This window comes from Callithrix jacchus, chromosome 6 (assembly GCF_049354715.1).
Source record: "Callithrix jacchus isolate 240 chromosome 6, calJac240_pri, whole genome shotgun sequence".
Classification (NCBI taxonomy): Eukaryota; Metazoa; Chordata; class Mammalia; order Primates; family Cebidae; genus Callithrix; species Callithrix jacchus.
This window is the reverse complement of record NC_133507.1, coordinates 10,970,286-10,985,703: the sequence shown is the minus strand read 5'-3', so window position 1 is coordinate 10,985,703 and position 15,418 is coordinate 10,970,286. Positions and strand designations below refer to the sequence as shown.

General features: G+C 44.6%; 1 protein-coding gene across 4 annotated transcripts in view; it reads right to left on the bottom strand.

The window, feature by feature from the left end:
- Positions 1-15,418, bottom strand: part of IGF1R (insulin like growth factor 1 receptor) — a 495,490-nt gene that overhangs the window by 59,420 nt on the left and 420,652 nt on the right. For all 4 annotated transcript variants that reach the window (XM_078375984.1, XM_035303721.3, XM_017973274.4 and 1 more), the window contains 2 exons: positions 6,091-6,403; positions 2,343-2,488 (listed from right to left, as the gene is read on the bottom strand). In XM_078375984.1, the coding sequence (XP_078232110.1) occupies positions 2,343-2,488; positions 6,091-6,403 (459 nt within the window). The remainder of the gene's footprint in view (positions 1-2,342; positions 2,489-6,090; positions 6,404-15,418) is intronic.

The following is a 15,418-nucleotide window of genomic DNA, read 5'->3' as shown; positions in this document are numbered from 1 at the left end:
AATAGCTGTCTGTGGGTGATTTTTAAAAATTCTTTTCTGCATTGCTAAGTTCTCTGTAATATGTATGTATTGCTTTTATAACTAGAAAGTCGTTGGAAAAATAGGTGCTAATACAGATGTACAAACATAACATGTAAGCAACAGGTTTCCTTTCATCTTGTTTAGGCTACCTTTTCCTCATAGTAAATAAAAAAGAATTCAGTTCAACTAATGCCAAAATTATAATGAAGACTATAATAACTGGTCTTGGTTCAATTAATGAGATTTTACTGTATATGATTTCTAAAGACGTGTTTAATAAAAGGCTCCATTTTGCTTTGAACTGATAAAAATAAAATAATAAGGGTACTAAAGGATAAAGCCCTGCATCTAACTTAATGTAATGGCTTGCCAATCAAAATTAAAGGGAAATTCAAGTTAGAAAGATGAGGGGTTGTGTGCAGCTGATGTTTTAAGGAAGAGATCCTGAATTTTAAATGTGGGGCAGGAAGCATGCCTCTTAGTCAAGATCAGGAAATCTCCCCTCTAATGAGATCTCTCATCTTCCTAAATCCAATCCATTTCCTGCATTGGACATAAACCGGAAGACACACTTCATCATCATGTACGAATATGTACCAATTCTTTCACAAATGATACTTCTCCGTGGATTTAATTCACAGATTAAAATTTTATCTTCAGAACAGGAAGATAAAAGAGTTTAGGCACTCAAAAGGTATGCTCTAGGGATAAGCAAATTAAAAGTAGAAGAAGAAATGCAGACACAGCAAAAAGAATTAAACTTCGGAAGCACTGAGAGTAAGGAAGCCCTAGAGAGGAAGGAACAGAATTATCTTCATGTGGAGAGATGGGAGTGGGTGGTGTTGTGAAAAACAATATGAGATATCAAAAAATTCAGAAGAACTAAGCAAAAACTTGTTTCTGTCCTTTCTAAACCTTAAGAATATAATTTACATTAACAAATGTGAAGGAAAAGCAAATTATCAGAATAAATTAGTCATTTTCCCCCTCACACTGCAAAAAAATTCTTCATGAAAAGATTTCCCCCAAAATTCCTGTCAACCTCAAAGCCGTTTTACTCTATTTATTCTAGCTTATAAAATTATCAGTACCTTGACCAGGTGATCCCAGTGGCAGAGAATTTAAGGCACTGTTACTAGAAATCCTTGGCAGTTAAAAACCAGAAGTAAAAAGATTTTTAAAATTAGCCATGGCTTGGCATTGTGGAGCACGCCTGTAATCCCAGCACTCTGGGAGGCCGAGGCAGGTGGATCACAAGATCAAGAGATTGAGATCATCCTGGCTGACATGGTGAAACCCCATCTCTACAAAAATACAAAAATTAGCTGGGTGTGGTGGCACACACCTGTAGTCCCAGCTACTCGGGAGGCTGAGGCAGGAGAATCACTTGAATCTGTGAGGCCAAGGTTGCAGTGAGCCGAGATCATGCCACTGCACTCCAGCCTGGGCGACAGAGCAAGATTTTGTTAAAAAAAAAAAAAAAAAAAAATTAGCCAGGCCATGGTGGAGAGTGCCTGTGGTCCCAGCAACATGGGAAGCTGAGGCAGAAAGACTGTTTGAGACCAGGAGTTCCAGGTTACAGTGAGCTATGGCTGTGCCATTGGACTCTAGCCTGGGTAACACAGTGAGACCATGTCTCAAAAAAAAAAACCAAAAAAACACACACACAAAAACCAAAGAAGTGAAGAGATCACAGGCTAAGTCAGTGGGAATCCCTTTGCACAATCCAGCTTAGAAACAACTTACCAGGAATGCCATCTACTGCAAATAAAGATCACTGTACACAGGTGAGACTGAAGCTTTATGTACACAATGACACATACTTGTATCCTTTGTCTCTCCCAAGTAAATTTGGAAATCTAGCACTCTTTTGGACTTCATAAAATTTTAACGTGATATCACTAAACTTCCCTCAGTCTTCTCACTAAATTCAAGTAATCAAAACTCGTTAGGCTTGAAAGATGTGTGGATTTGGATACAGCCGGTCCCTGCTGAGTCACAACTCTGATCCAATGGTCTCTTCCGGGGTATGTATGTGTCAGGGCTTGCCTCTCCCATGCATGACGTGACTAACAGAAAAATGAGTGATGACCCTCTTTACAGGAAGAAAGGATGTGCCAATGGCTAAAAAACACTGCCTTTCAATCTGTTTTTATCTTTGAGGAGCAACTCAAAGAAGAGACGTCACGCATGAGGCTTACACACCACGTTGTTTATCTAAGCCCATATTTTAGTGGTGACTCAGGTTCGGAAGCATGAAAAGCATCAAGAAAAGAAAGCCATAAGATCTAGCCATTTTTCCAGTGGGATGGAGTACTTACTCCCTCGTCGGATGTTAATGAGCAAATTGCCCTTGAAGATGGTGCATCCTTGAAGCATCTGAGCGGAAGTAACAGAATCAATGGACTTTGCCATCTGTTCATCACAGACCTTGGGGCAAGGACCTTTACAAGGGATGCACTGCATGCTGTTGAAGAAAAAAAACACCACAATCAAAAACACACATAATTAAGTCTGTCTTCTTGCATTACAAAAATCCTAAGGATATGCTTTTTAGTTGTTATTACAACATGCATTAGAAAAAGGAACTGTTTTGAAGTGTTCACCTGGTCACATGGTATCTCATCCTCAAGCCCACCCAAGATAAGCCACTCAAATTGCAACCAAAAGGAGAAAGAGCCTACAACGGAAGGGCGCGTTGCTTGCTCCAGACAAAATACATGATGCATCCTCAGGCATTTGTGTATCATAGGCTGTTGACTGGTGAGCCAGCTGGTTCCATGTGGGAGAGAGAATGCTGCAGCAAGGAAGCTCTGGGGGATCTGGAGGAAAACAGAGCTGCTTTCTGATATTGTGACTCTGGCCTGTGCACTTGGGGGAGTAGCTAGGAGAGATGATAGGGACAGCAAAGGGACTGTCATGTGTTTGCCTAAGGGGAGTCTAGCTCCTGAAGTCAGTGTTTCGGCAAAGCCCAGCGCGGGATGCCAAAAGGCATGTGATATAGCACAGATCCATTATTTTCTTGCTAAAGCACAACTCAAATTATTTCTTGACAGTGTTTTGCAGAAACTTGTAAATTGATCCAAATGTTGTTTGCACTGTATACACAATAAAAGCAAGAGATTTTCATTACTTTGTAACGAGCTCTTGTTCGAATGCTATCCTGAACATGCCGCAAACCACCAAGAGTCAGGGACAAGTAGGACTGGCACTTTCCCTGCTTACCTACCAGTATTTAGGAAATAGCAGACAAAATGCTAACCCAGCAGCTGAACCTTTGGCATCTATCGTTATACACAGAACAAGGGTCAGAAAGTCAGATCGCTTTCCAAACAAGACAAATGACATGACCTTATGCGATGCGTATGTAATAGGATGGTAAGTTGTGGAGCCATTATATGTACATTATTGTTCTTAAATCATCTCTTAAATTTCATGAAGAGGAGTAGAAACATTCAAGAAAAACAGTGTGAGGTATAGCTCTTTTTATTAATTTCCCTTCCCTCTACCCGTGAATGTTATTTTGTATCTAAGACGAAGATGTAGGGTTCTGTTTCATTTAAAAGCTAATAGGTAAACAAAACTTCTCTGATATTTCACTATTGTGTGTTTGGGGGGGGTCATTTGTTGGGGGGGTCATTGTTTCCAAAGGGCCCGCAGGGACTGGACCCACCCATAGACAGGGACAGCCCTCCTTTCTCTACCATCACACTCAACATTCTCATCTCTAGGCTGGGTCCGGGCTCTGGTAGCTGCAGAATGACTGAAGGCCTCCAAATGTCATAAGAAATGTATTCACAAAACAAAGATGATAACATGGACAAGCTACCACTCCCCTAACACCACCCCAAGGAGCAAAGTGGCTGAGCCTCAACTTGGTTGCAGGCACTGCCCCTGGGCCCGAGATGTGCACCAGTAAAAGCCCTTTTACACTCAAAAGCTGCCAGCAAAATGTGAGGACAATGTTGTAGACTGATTTTGGACCCAATATGGATCCTCTGCAGCTCACTGACGTCCCTGGCCCATTTATCATTTCAAAGTATTCAGAGTAATTTTTTTCTTCTTGTTACTATTCTAATGGCTGTATAAATTATAAGAGGCAGAAAGCTGCTCTACATCTAACACTCTAAAAGAATGTGAGTATTATCTTTGATTTGAAGGTAAGCCTACAGTAGCGGCTGTATCTCCAACTAATACACTAGAAAAAGAATCCCCTTTATAAACACTTGCTCAATGTAGTTATAAACTGCAGCAAAAATTGTATTTAAAACAAACATTTACTTTTCTAATCATATTTTTGTATTTGTAGAATAGCTTTTGGAAGACTCAGAAAGACAGGGCCCTGGTGCTAATTATGAAGGCGGCATTTAGTCCACCACAACAAAACTCACTTTTTTTTTTTTTTTTTTTTTTTTTTTTTTTTTGAGACAGGGTCCCTATTGCCTGTGCTGCAGTGCAGTGGTACAGTTTGGGCTCAATTCAGCCGCGACTTCAAGGGCTCAGGTGATCCTCCCACTTCCAACTCCTGAGTAGCTGAGACTATAGGTCACACCCAGCTAATTTTTTAAATCTTTTGTGCAGATAGGGTTTGCATGTTCCCCAGGCTGGTCTTGAACCCATGGGCTCAAGGGATCTTCCCACCTCAGCCTCCCACAGTGCTGGGATTACAGGCATGAGCTCCTAAAAGTTCTTTTCTCTGCTCCAGGAGAGGGAACAGCAACCTCACATCTCCAATCTTTTATTTTCAGAGTTACAATCCCTACATTTTTAAACAATGCTGACATCTTATTTTCAAAAGCATAAACCAATGACAAATTTGTATAAGTCCATTTGACATGTATAAAAGGGATGCCATTTGTTTAAGAAACTTGTTTTTTGAGATGGAGTCTTGCTCTGTGACCCAAGTTGAAGTGAAATGGTGCGGTCTTGGCTGCTGCAACTTCTGCCTCTGGGGTTCAAGCAATTCTCCTGCCTCAGACCCCCGAGTAGTTGGGATTATGGGCGCCCACCACCTCGCTCAGCTAAATTTTGTATTTTTAGTAGAGATGGGGTTTCACCATGTTGGCCAGGATGGTCTCAAACTCTGACCTCAGGTGATCCACCCACCTCAGCCTCCCCAAGTGCTGGGATTACAGGTGTGAACTACCACGCCCGGCCATAAGGAACTTCTTTGCTTCCCAAGTGAAGGCTCAAAGTTTGGGAAGGAAAATGAAGGACATGATGAGTAATGAGGGAGGGTCACAGTAGAGGGGGTGAGAGGAAGGAAGTGCTGATGGAAAATCCCACTTATTTTAACCTACTGCTTCCTCTGAGCTGCTGCTACCTCTTGCATTAAGATATTTTAGGTCTGCTTGCTGGTCTCAAGGATGGCGGTGTGGGCTTGGCCTGTCTTTTCTCTTGCATTTCTGAAGTCTCACCCAGCTAGCAGCACCCAGACTAGGAAAATCTAAAACTACAGTCCCCTGTCTCTTAGATAGCAGCTTGGCAAGTACCCAGAGAGACCATGAACTCCGGGTATGGAAACCAGCAAGCAAACACTTAATTTCAAATGACCGGGCAGTATGCACTTAAAACAGAATATAAAACAAACTGGTACGGGGGGTGGTAAGCCATGCCAATTGTTCCTAGAATCTCACCAAACATTTAAGGTAAGCCAGCCCTCTCAAACTGACCCATCTCAGTTAACTTCCTGATGGCTGCACCCAGATGAAACAACTGACAGAGTCTACCTTTCTTTTTTTTTATTTTTTATTTTTGAGTCAGAGTCTCACTCTGTTGCCCAGGCTGGCGTGCAATGGCAAGATCTCCCGCTGCTGGGTTCAAGCAATTCTTCTGCCTCAGCCTCCAGAGTGGCTGGGATTACAGGTGTGCACAGCCACGCCTGGCTAATTTTCTGTATTTTTAGTAGAGACAGGGTTTTACCATGCTGGCCAGGCTGGTCTCAAACTCCTGACCTTGTGATCTGCCACCCTTGGCCTCCCAAAGTTCTGGGATTACAGATGTGAGTCTCCCTTTCTGTGCTAGGGTGGTGGGCAGGGAGAGGGAGGACAGGTAGTGGCCGCCACTGACCTATGGGTGGTGTCGCGGATGAAGCCCGAGGGGCAATCCTGCATGCACTCGCCGTCGTGGATCACAAACTTGTTGTTCTCCGAGTTCTCAGAGCTGACGATGCTGGCACAGAACTGACGGTCCACACAGCGCCAGCCCTCAAACCTGTAGGTGTTGGGCGGGCAGGTGGGCACACAGATACCGGCGTGGTAGTAGTGGAGGCAAGCCACACAGGCTGTATCGTTGTCAGGCGCACTGCAGCTGCCCAGGCACTCGGGGTGACAGCACTCGTTGTTGTCGGTGCACGCCCGCTTCCCACACGCGCTCGGACACACTGTGGAGACAGAGGGGAGATGGAGGTGAGACCAGGCAGGGGCAGCACCGACTTTCTCTGGGCCTGACCAGCATCCTTCTGGGTCATTCACTGCTACTGCCAGTCTACGAAATCCTCTCTCCCACCGCTGCCCTGTCATCCCACAGAGACCTGCAGAGCATAGACATATTCAAAGTCCAGTCTCTCCTGGGAACTCTGTGTTTGGCCTGCGATAAACCACTAGCTTCCGTGATCTTGATCCTCTCTCTTCTCATTTGTAAAATGGGGGAGATGTGGTATCATCATACCCACATCTGAAGGATGGCCCAGGCAAGGGTGACCAGTGGAAGGAAGCCCTACAGGAACCCTATGGTTTGTCATCAATTTAAAAGGCACTGTGCTCTGCTCACTTGGCATTTCAAATAGGTCCCTTACTGAAAACACTTTGAAAGCCTCAGAATGCAGAAATGCTTACTTTGAAAATGATTGAACTGCACTAAAGATGGTACCATTCAAAATGACTTCAGGAAAATTTCTGTCAGCTTAGATGATCAAAGGTTTTACTCCAAATAAGCCATGATATCCTAACCTGTTAGATGACCAGGAAGTCACCATGTCTGCGGGGCATTCTCAAGTCCAAGAACATGGGTGTGTTACAGGAAAGGGGTCCTGATCCAGACCCCAAGAGAGGGTTCTTGGATCTCACGCAAGAATAATTCAGGGTGAGCCGGTAAAGTGAAAGCAAGTTTATTAGGGAAGTAAAGGAAAAAAGAATGGCTACTCCATAGACAGAGCAGCCTGAGGGCTGCTAGCTGCCCGTTTTTATGGTTATTTCTTAATGATATGCTAAATAAGGGGTGCATTATTCATGCCTCGCCGTTTTAGACCATAAAGGATAACTGCCTGACATTGCTGTGGCATCTGTAAACTGTCATGGTGCTGGGAGGAATGGAGCAGTGAGGACGACCACAGGTCAGTGTCGTCACCATCTTAGTTTTGGTGGGTTTGAGCTGGCTTCTTGGTTTTGGTGGGTTTGAGCTGGCTACTTTACTGCAACTGTTTGATCAACAAGGGCTTTATAACCTGTATTTTGTGCTGAACTTTAATCTCATCTTGTGACTTAGAATGCCTTAACCATCTGAAAATTCAGCCTCATTTTTCGTAGCTCCTATTCAAGATGGAGTTGCTCTGGTTTCAATGCCTCTGACAGGTGGGTGAGCAGTATCTCTGAGCCTGTGGCACAACAGGATATTAGAAGCCATCTCCGCTAAGCCTGTCTGTGTGCTAAAGTTAAATCAGTGTCTAATAAGAACAGATCCACAGTGCACATCCCAAATGGATGAGCTGGCATCAATCTCCAGTAACAGTGCTGCCATGACCACACTCTGTGGGCTGTAAGTCTTACTTGTAAATTAAATATAAATCAACAAAATATGAAATCTGGTTTGCATTATATATTTCCTACTATATCCCTGAATTGGAAAACAATACAAAATTACTTAAATGTGTATTTTTTTTTTTTTTTGAGACAGAGCTTCGCTCTTGTTATCCAGGCTGGAGTGCAATGGCACAATCTTGGCTCACTGCAACCTCTACATCCTAGGTTCAAGCAATTCTCCTGCCTCAGTCTCCTGAGTAGCTGGGACTACAGGCGCGTGCCACCATGCCCAGCTAATTTTTTATATTTTTAGTAGAGACGGGGTTTCACCATGTTGACCAGGATGGTCTCGATCTCCTGACCTTGTGATCCACCTGCCTCGGCTTCCCAAAGTACTGGGATTACAGGTGTGAGCCACCACGCCCAGCCAAATGTGTATGTTTTTGACTCTGACATGCAATACTGAGTAGAGATTCTAGAATTTGTTTCTTTCTTCTAACAAAAATACATGATGAAAAAAATCAGAGATCACAAGCAAGTAAAGAGAATATAAAGAACACGTTAAGTCCACCTACCCACAGGGACCCCTTTATTAACATCTTCATGCGGACCCTGGGTCCGTTCCTATGTATGTGCATGGACATAGAAACACAAGTATCTATAAAAAGGATAAGCCATTCTGAAAGCTTTTTTTTTTTTTTTTTTTTTTTTTTGTAGAGACGGGGTTTCACCATGTTGACCAGGATGGTCTCGATCTCTTGACCTGGTGATCCACCCGCCTCTGCCTCCCAAAGTGCTGGGATTATAGGCTTGAGCCACCGTGCCCGGCCAAGCTTTTTTTTTTTTTTTTTTTTTTTTGCATAAAAGATTGTGAGTTCCACAAACATTTAACAGCAGTACTACATCCCATTGCAGAATATATCAAAAGTTACACCTGTCCCCAACTAAAACGTACTTTCTTTACCCCAGCGTTTTATTATTACAATCAGCAAAGCAATCTTCGTGAGTTCCCTTAATATCGCTTACGATCACTCTCCAGAATTAATCTTACTGAGATAAACTCCCCTCTGGGAAGTTTGCGCCAGTTTACATAGCCACTAGTTGCCTCCAAGAGTTCCTATTTCACTGCAAATAGGTGAACTTGAAAACAGATATCAGAAGTTGGACATGCCAACAAATAGTGTCACCTCTGAAGAAAACTGTCATGGTCCTGTCAAGCTTAAAATAATTTTGCAACTTTCTCTTTTGAAGTCATCCTTTGAGAGAAACAACAGGCTGCCTTCCATTATTTATTCTTCTTGTCCTTTCAGTAATTTTTAGTTGGGAATATCACCATCCAGCTACAGACTACATCTCCCTGCCTTCCTTGTAGCTAGAAGTAGTCATATGACTTCAATTCTGGCGAGTGAAATATAAACAAACCTTGTGACTAGAATGTCCTGGAAGACTCCTGAGAACCCAGAGGGCATGGCCATCTCCTCCTGTTGGCTGGAATGCACTAGTTAATGTTTAGAGCTCAAGTACCAACCTTGGACTATGAGGTGAAACATCAAGGGTGGTGAAGCAAGGGAGGAACGTGGTCTCTTGCAAGAGTGGGGCTGCTAGGCTCACCCTGGACTGCTTACCCCAGACTTCTTCAGATGTGAGAGAAACACACTTTCATCTTGTTTCAGTTACTGCTATTCATATATGCAACTGAACTAATCCCTAACTGAGATACAACTTCAGAGCTATCTACAAAGTAAAGAAGAAAACCTTTCCTGTCAGTTTATGCCATTTTGTTGATAAGGATTGGCTCTCAATGACTCCAGGCTATTTCCAAAAACTATTCTAACCCACAAATAACAAGGAGTTACCCATCTTTGATCACACCAAAAAAAGTATGCATTTTATGTGTTCCTAAAATGTTGGAATATATATGCTGTCTACCAAGGTGACTTTCTTGAAGAGGATAAAATTCGAATTTACAAACCTAGCACATCTGCTGTAAACACACACACACAATCATCAAACCCTCACTTGAAGACAGCAATTATTTCAAATCTATCCATTACAGAGGTCACTTCAAGGTCCAAGATCTGAAGCAACACTGAAATTGGGCATCCCAATTTCATGTTTTTAAACTGGTAACAACAGAATGTAATTCCATCTATTCTTCCTTTATCCACTGAGCAACTATTTAAGGTGTGCTGCACCTGTGTGCCAGACAGATGCACGCCGGATCAGTAACAATCCTGTCCCCAAGAAACGGACGACACAGCAAGTAACTACAGGAGGGAGTGGAGCAGCCTGTTATTTCCCGGGCCTCTGGGTGCCGGGAAGGTTTTGTGGAGCCGGAAGGGGAAAGAGGAGCAAGGGAAGAATAAAAATACCGCAGGTGGAATCACATGTCAATGCTTGTAAAAGCAATGGCGTCACTATGGATGCAGGGGCTGGGTATTAATAAAGATGGCCAGGGACCACTGCTCACGGAGCACCGAAGGCCTGTCCGAGAGGGTTTAACCAACTCTGGATAACAGGGAACCATGAAAGGTTTTAAGCAAGGGAGCAACATGGCCAGATTTTCGTATCAGAAAGGTTACCTGGCAGCAGTACGGGGGCATGATGATCAGAGAGGGCAGGGCTGAAGGGAGAGAGGGACCAGGCTGGAAGAGAGCAAACTCACAGCCTATTTTCCCCACAACATTCACGTTGTATAATAGATCCGCAAGGTTCAGTAAAGCTGGCTACAGAAACAACGCTCACCTTCCTGCTCATCAGCCATGTGCCAGCAGTCCTAAGCATACACCCATTTCAGAGCACTGGAGTCCCCAGAGGCTGCTCTGCAAACATCACCATCACCATGCTTTGTCATCAGAGGAAGGCAACACTGATTGAGAATCTTACCGTCATCGTCAGAGACTAACTGGGGACCAACATCTACTTGGAGAATCCCTTTTCCTGACAATTTAAAGAAAATATTATATACAATGATGTGTAATAGACATTAAGATCAAGTAGCTATTAATGCAGTAGTAACAACTCAAGAACGTTGATAAAAAACAGGCCAGGCACGGTGGCTCACGTCTGTAATCCCAGCACTTTGGGAGGCCGAAGTGGGCGGATCATGAGGTCAAGAGATGGAGACCACCCTGGCCAACATAGTGAAACTGCTTCTCCACTAAAAGACAAAAATTAGCTGGGTGTGGTGGTGTGTGCTTGTAGTCCCAGCTACTCGGGAGACTGAGGTAGGAGAATTGCTTGAAGCCGGGAGGTGGAGGTTGCAGGGAGCCGAGATCCCGCCACTGCACTTCAGCCTAGCACCTGGCGAAAGAGTGACTCTGTCTCAAAAAAAAAGGCGTTACTCCAGAGATGGACACTGTGTTCCCCTCACTGAAGCAGAACCTCAGAGGATACTAGGAGGCAAGTGGGAGAGAACACGAGCAAGTATGGGATTAGAGAGTCCTGGAGCCAGCGCCAGAAGCCTGCTGTAAATTTTGTCTCATCTCAATGTATATAAATATTATTAGTGTTCAGGACCATTAAGGGATCTCTTGAAAGGCCCTGGGCAGAGTGTCTCGCCAGCAGATGGATGGCTGTTCCACGTGAGTGCCAAGACTGGGAATTTCATCTAGTACCAAATTTCCAATACGGCGCTGTGGGCGAAAGGAAAGCACCGTCTTCTCTGGCTCCATGAATAAACACCCTGAGGGCAATTAAAGGCATTTCAACTTTTAAAAATAGGAGGAAAATAGAAGCTGCCGTAAACTAGCAAATTTACAGAGGAAACAGCAAATTGATTTTGCCAGTGAGATCTTTCTATTCCTTGGAATTCTTACAGTGACCAAAAATAAAAACAAAGACCCATCTAAATTGTTGGAAAAGCTAACAACATGTCCCACCTCCACCACTGAAATGATAGGTTTAGGGTTGCAGTCACATAAAAATCAGGCACTGCATTTAAAAGCTCCTTCTCTTCATTTTTGTTTTCCTTGGGGGCAGAGAATAAGAGTCACACATATCAGGCTTTAACACTCTCCTCCAGAGTCCTTGTACATATTATTTCTAGAGTTTTTTGAAAAACCATTTGTTTTTGTTCTTGCCAGAGTTTTTAAATCATTAGCTCCGAGAAACCATTTTTGAAAGCATACCATACGCCAGGCACAGTGGCTGATGCCTGTAATTCCAGCACTTTGGGAGACTGAGGCAGGTGGATCCCCTGAGATCAGGAATTCAAGACCAGCCTGGCCAACATGGTGAAACCACATCTCTACTAAAAATACAAAAATTAGCCAGGCATGGTGGTGCATGCCTGTAATCCCAGCTACCTGGAAGGCTGAGGCAGGAGAGTCATTTGAACCTGGGAGGCAGAGGTTGCAGTGAGCCAAGATCGCACCATTGTACTCCAGCCTGGGCAGCAAGACTGAAACTCTCTCTCTCAAAAAAAAAAAAAAAGCACATGATAATAAAGTGTCCCACTAGAAGAAAAGACAGAAGACCCAACCTCTTCGCAAGGAACAAAACATGAAAGAGGGGCCACTTGGCCACACAATATTTTACAACACAAACCATTTTATCTTCGAGAAATTCTAAAGGAATGAACTTATCCTGTGGATGTTCAAATAACGAAAAGCTTCTGAATCAAAATACAGAAGAATTTACGGCCATCTCAGCTATTTCTGGGTTGCCCTAGGTGACACATCACTGTTCCATACTAAGCAGCCATGCATCCTTACGCAGGAGGATCAACTGCTCCCAACTTCACGAAAGTGAGCTTCAACCTCCAAAGTACATCAGAGAGACACATGGTCCAGAGAGATTTTATGATTCTCTTGCCTTGCCATGAGAGGAACTGACCATCAGACAACACAGGGAGGAGAAGGAAAGGGAGAGGAGGGAAGGGCAAGTGAGGGGCTCTAAGTCAACTGACCCTGCAGGGTCCTCCCCCAGCAGGAGCAGAAGTCCACCCAGGCTATGGGCATTCTTCTCCTAAGAGGACTTAGCTCAGCTGAGGGAATGAGAGACACTTCTGATTTTGCCAGTCAGGCCTCAGGTAGGTTACGCCCTGCAGACGTGGCAGGTTCAGGGACTGAGTCCAGCCTTCCCAGGGCCCACAGCCTGAGGACAAGCAGAGGACATATCAGCGCTGCTTGACAGGGGAAGGGACTTCCAGGCCAAAGCTGGAAAAGTGAGGAGCTAGCAGGTGCATGGGGATGTTGGCAGAGCTGACAGAGTGTGTGGGCCAAGAGAAGCAAAGGTAACAAAACCTTGGCATGACTGAAGGATGCAAACACTGGGGACAGAGGGGTGGGGAGACTGGGAGGAAAGATGGTGCACCCCGAGGCAGGGAGAGCCCGAAACAGCCTTTTAATCCAGCAATAGGAGTTTGGAGGACTCTTAAGAGGAAAAGGACTATTTGAAGTGGGAGGCACATCATGAGATGTGCATTTTGGCCACAGTGGCCCAGATCAAGAGGACAGCAGCACAGACGAAAAAAAGCAGGATAGATTCAAGATACATCCAGGAGCATGTGGAAGGGTACAGAACTTTTCTTTTGAGGGGTACAGAAAGATTAGCCGGGATGTGCCGTTTCTGCAAATACATCCAAACGGAAATGCCTGGTGCACGGTTTGTATGGATGCAATCAGGCGTGACCTGAGCAGCAAATGTCCTGGGGTGTGGTCAGCAGATGGATGGAGAGGGGGCTGTGGGAGGGGTGTGGGGGAGGTCTGAGGATGCCGGGGGACCAGGGCAGATCCCAGCGTACACCGTAGCCAAGGCTACTATCATTCACAGGGGCCTGGCAGCCCCCACTGGAGTCTTCACTCCTTTAGAATACCCCATTCCTTTAAAAGAAATGTGCTCAAGCGGATTACAGTATATTCGTCTGTGAATTCCCAGGCTTATGTTTCACCCTTCTCTGTCCCCAACTCTAGACAATGATAGTAATGTATTTGTGGAATTATCCAGAGTCTCATGAACATGGTACCCAGAGCCTTAAGGCAAAGAGTTTTCAGCCAAGGGTTGGTCCCTGCTGCCTTCTGGTCTTCAAACTAACCAGAGTGACAGTAAAAAGACCCCCTCCCTCAGGAAGCTGCTTAGAAAGGCTGTGTGCCCTGCTGCTTTTCCAGGGAGCCAGTGGCCCATGGAGAAACCCTGTCTCTACTAAAAATATAAAATCAGCCAGGTGTGGTGGCAGGCACCTGTAATCCCAGCTACTGGGAAGGCTGAGGCAGGAGAATCACTTGAACCCAGGAGGGGAGGTTGCAGTGAGCTGAGATTGTGCCATTGTTCTCCAGCCTGGGTGACAAGAGCGAAACTCAGTCTCAAAAGAAAAAAAAAGAATAGCTATCATCAAACATAGCTGGCTCACTCTGAGCTTCTAGTGACCTGAAATTCCTAGGTATTCTTGGTCACAGAAACTACTTAAATGTCTATTATATAAATGTAATTATACCGGAGATTCTGAATAGAGGGCTTTGTATTAACATACAGTTAATACTCACTAAGTATATTCCATATGCCTTGCAACACATTAAGCATCTTACATGTATTTCTGCATTTAATTTAATCCCCCTAATGATCACAAGGGGGCAGTAGCATTATCCTCATTTGCAGATGACCAAATTGTGGTACCAAGGGCTGTTAAACAGCTGTTAAATTGCAAACCAGGGCCTCAAACCCAGATCCTCCTGACTGCTGATTGCAGCCTCTTCCCCCACAATGTTTATGGCAGTATGTGGTCACAGCATGTTTCTCTTGTCTAAAACAAAGGGGTGGCCGGGCACAGTGGCTCACAGTTGTAATCCCAGCACTTTGGGAGACTGAGGGAGGTGGATTGACTGAGGGAGGTGGATTACCTGAGGTCAGGAGTTTGAGACTAGCCTGGTCAACATGGTGACACTCGTTTCTACTAAAAATACAAAAATTAGCTGTGTGTGGTGGTGCGCGCCTGCAGTCCCAGCTACTCAGGAGGCCGAGGGAGGAGAAATGCTTGAACCTGGGAGGCAGAGGTGGCAGTGAGCCGAGATTGCGCCGCTGCACTCCAGCCAGGGCAACAGAGTGAGACTCCATCTCTAAATAAACAAATAAATGGAAGGGGCTGTGGGAGTTTCTTTCATGCTACTTTTCCTTTTGAGCATGCATCCATCAGGAAGAAAGACAGCACCCTTTTCTCCACCACACTAAGAGGTGTACCACTTAGTCTGAAGGACAAAACCTAGGAAACATGGCCCTCTGGAAAAGGGTCAGGCATCCAGGTGAAGCTAGGGAGATAACGTGTAACCACTAAGCCTTCTTTATTTATTGAGTTTCAGCAAATGGAACCCTCAGGACTTTTTTTCCCCTGCAAAAATCTGCAAGCCAAGTTTTCAGTCTCGTTGAGCTACATGAATTGATGAAGACAATGAACTCTCATTATCTAATCTCATTAGTAAGACTTGTTTGGGTGGACCTGGCTCTGTGGGTCATTGAGTCTTTCTGGGGCTTCTTGTTCTGTCTGCTGAAAGCAGTCATTTATATAGAGTTATATTGGCCCTATAGAACATGCTTCAGTAACTGCCTCTGATGAGAGCAGCTTCCACTTCCATTGTTGCAATGGAGCAGTGACCCTTGCTGATAAACCTGTAGATTTTGGTATCTGTGGCAAGTCCCAGAATGAATCCCCCATGGGCATCAAG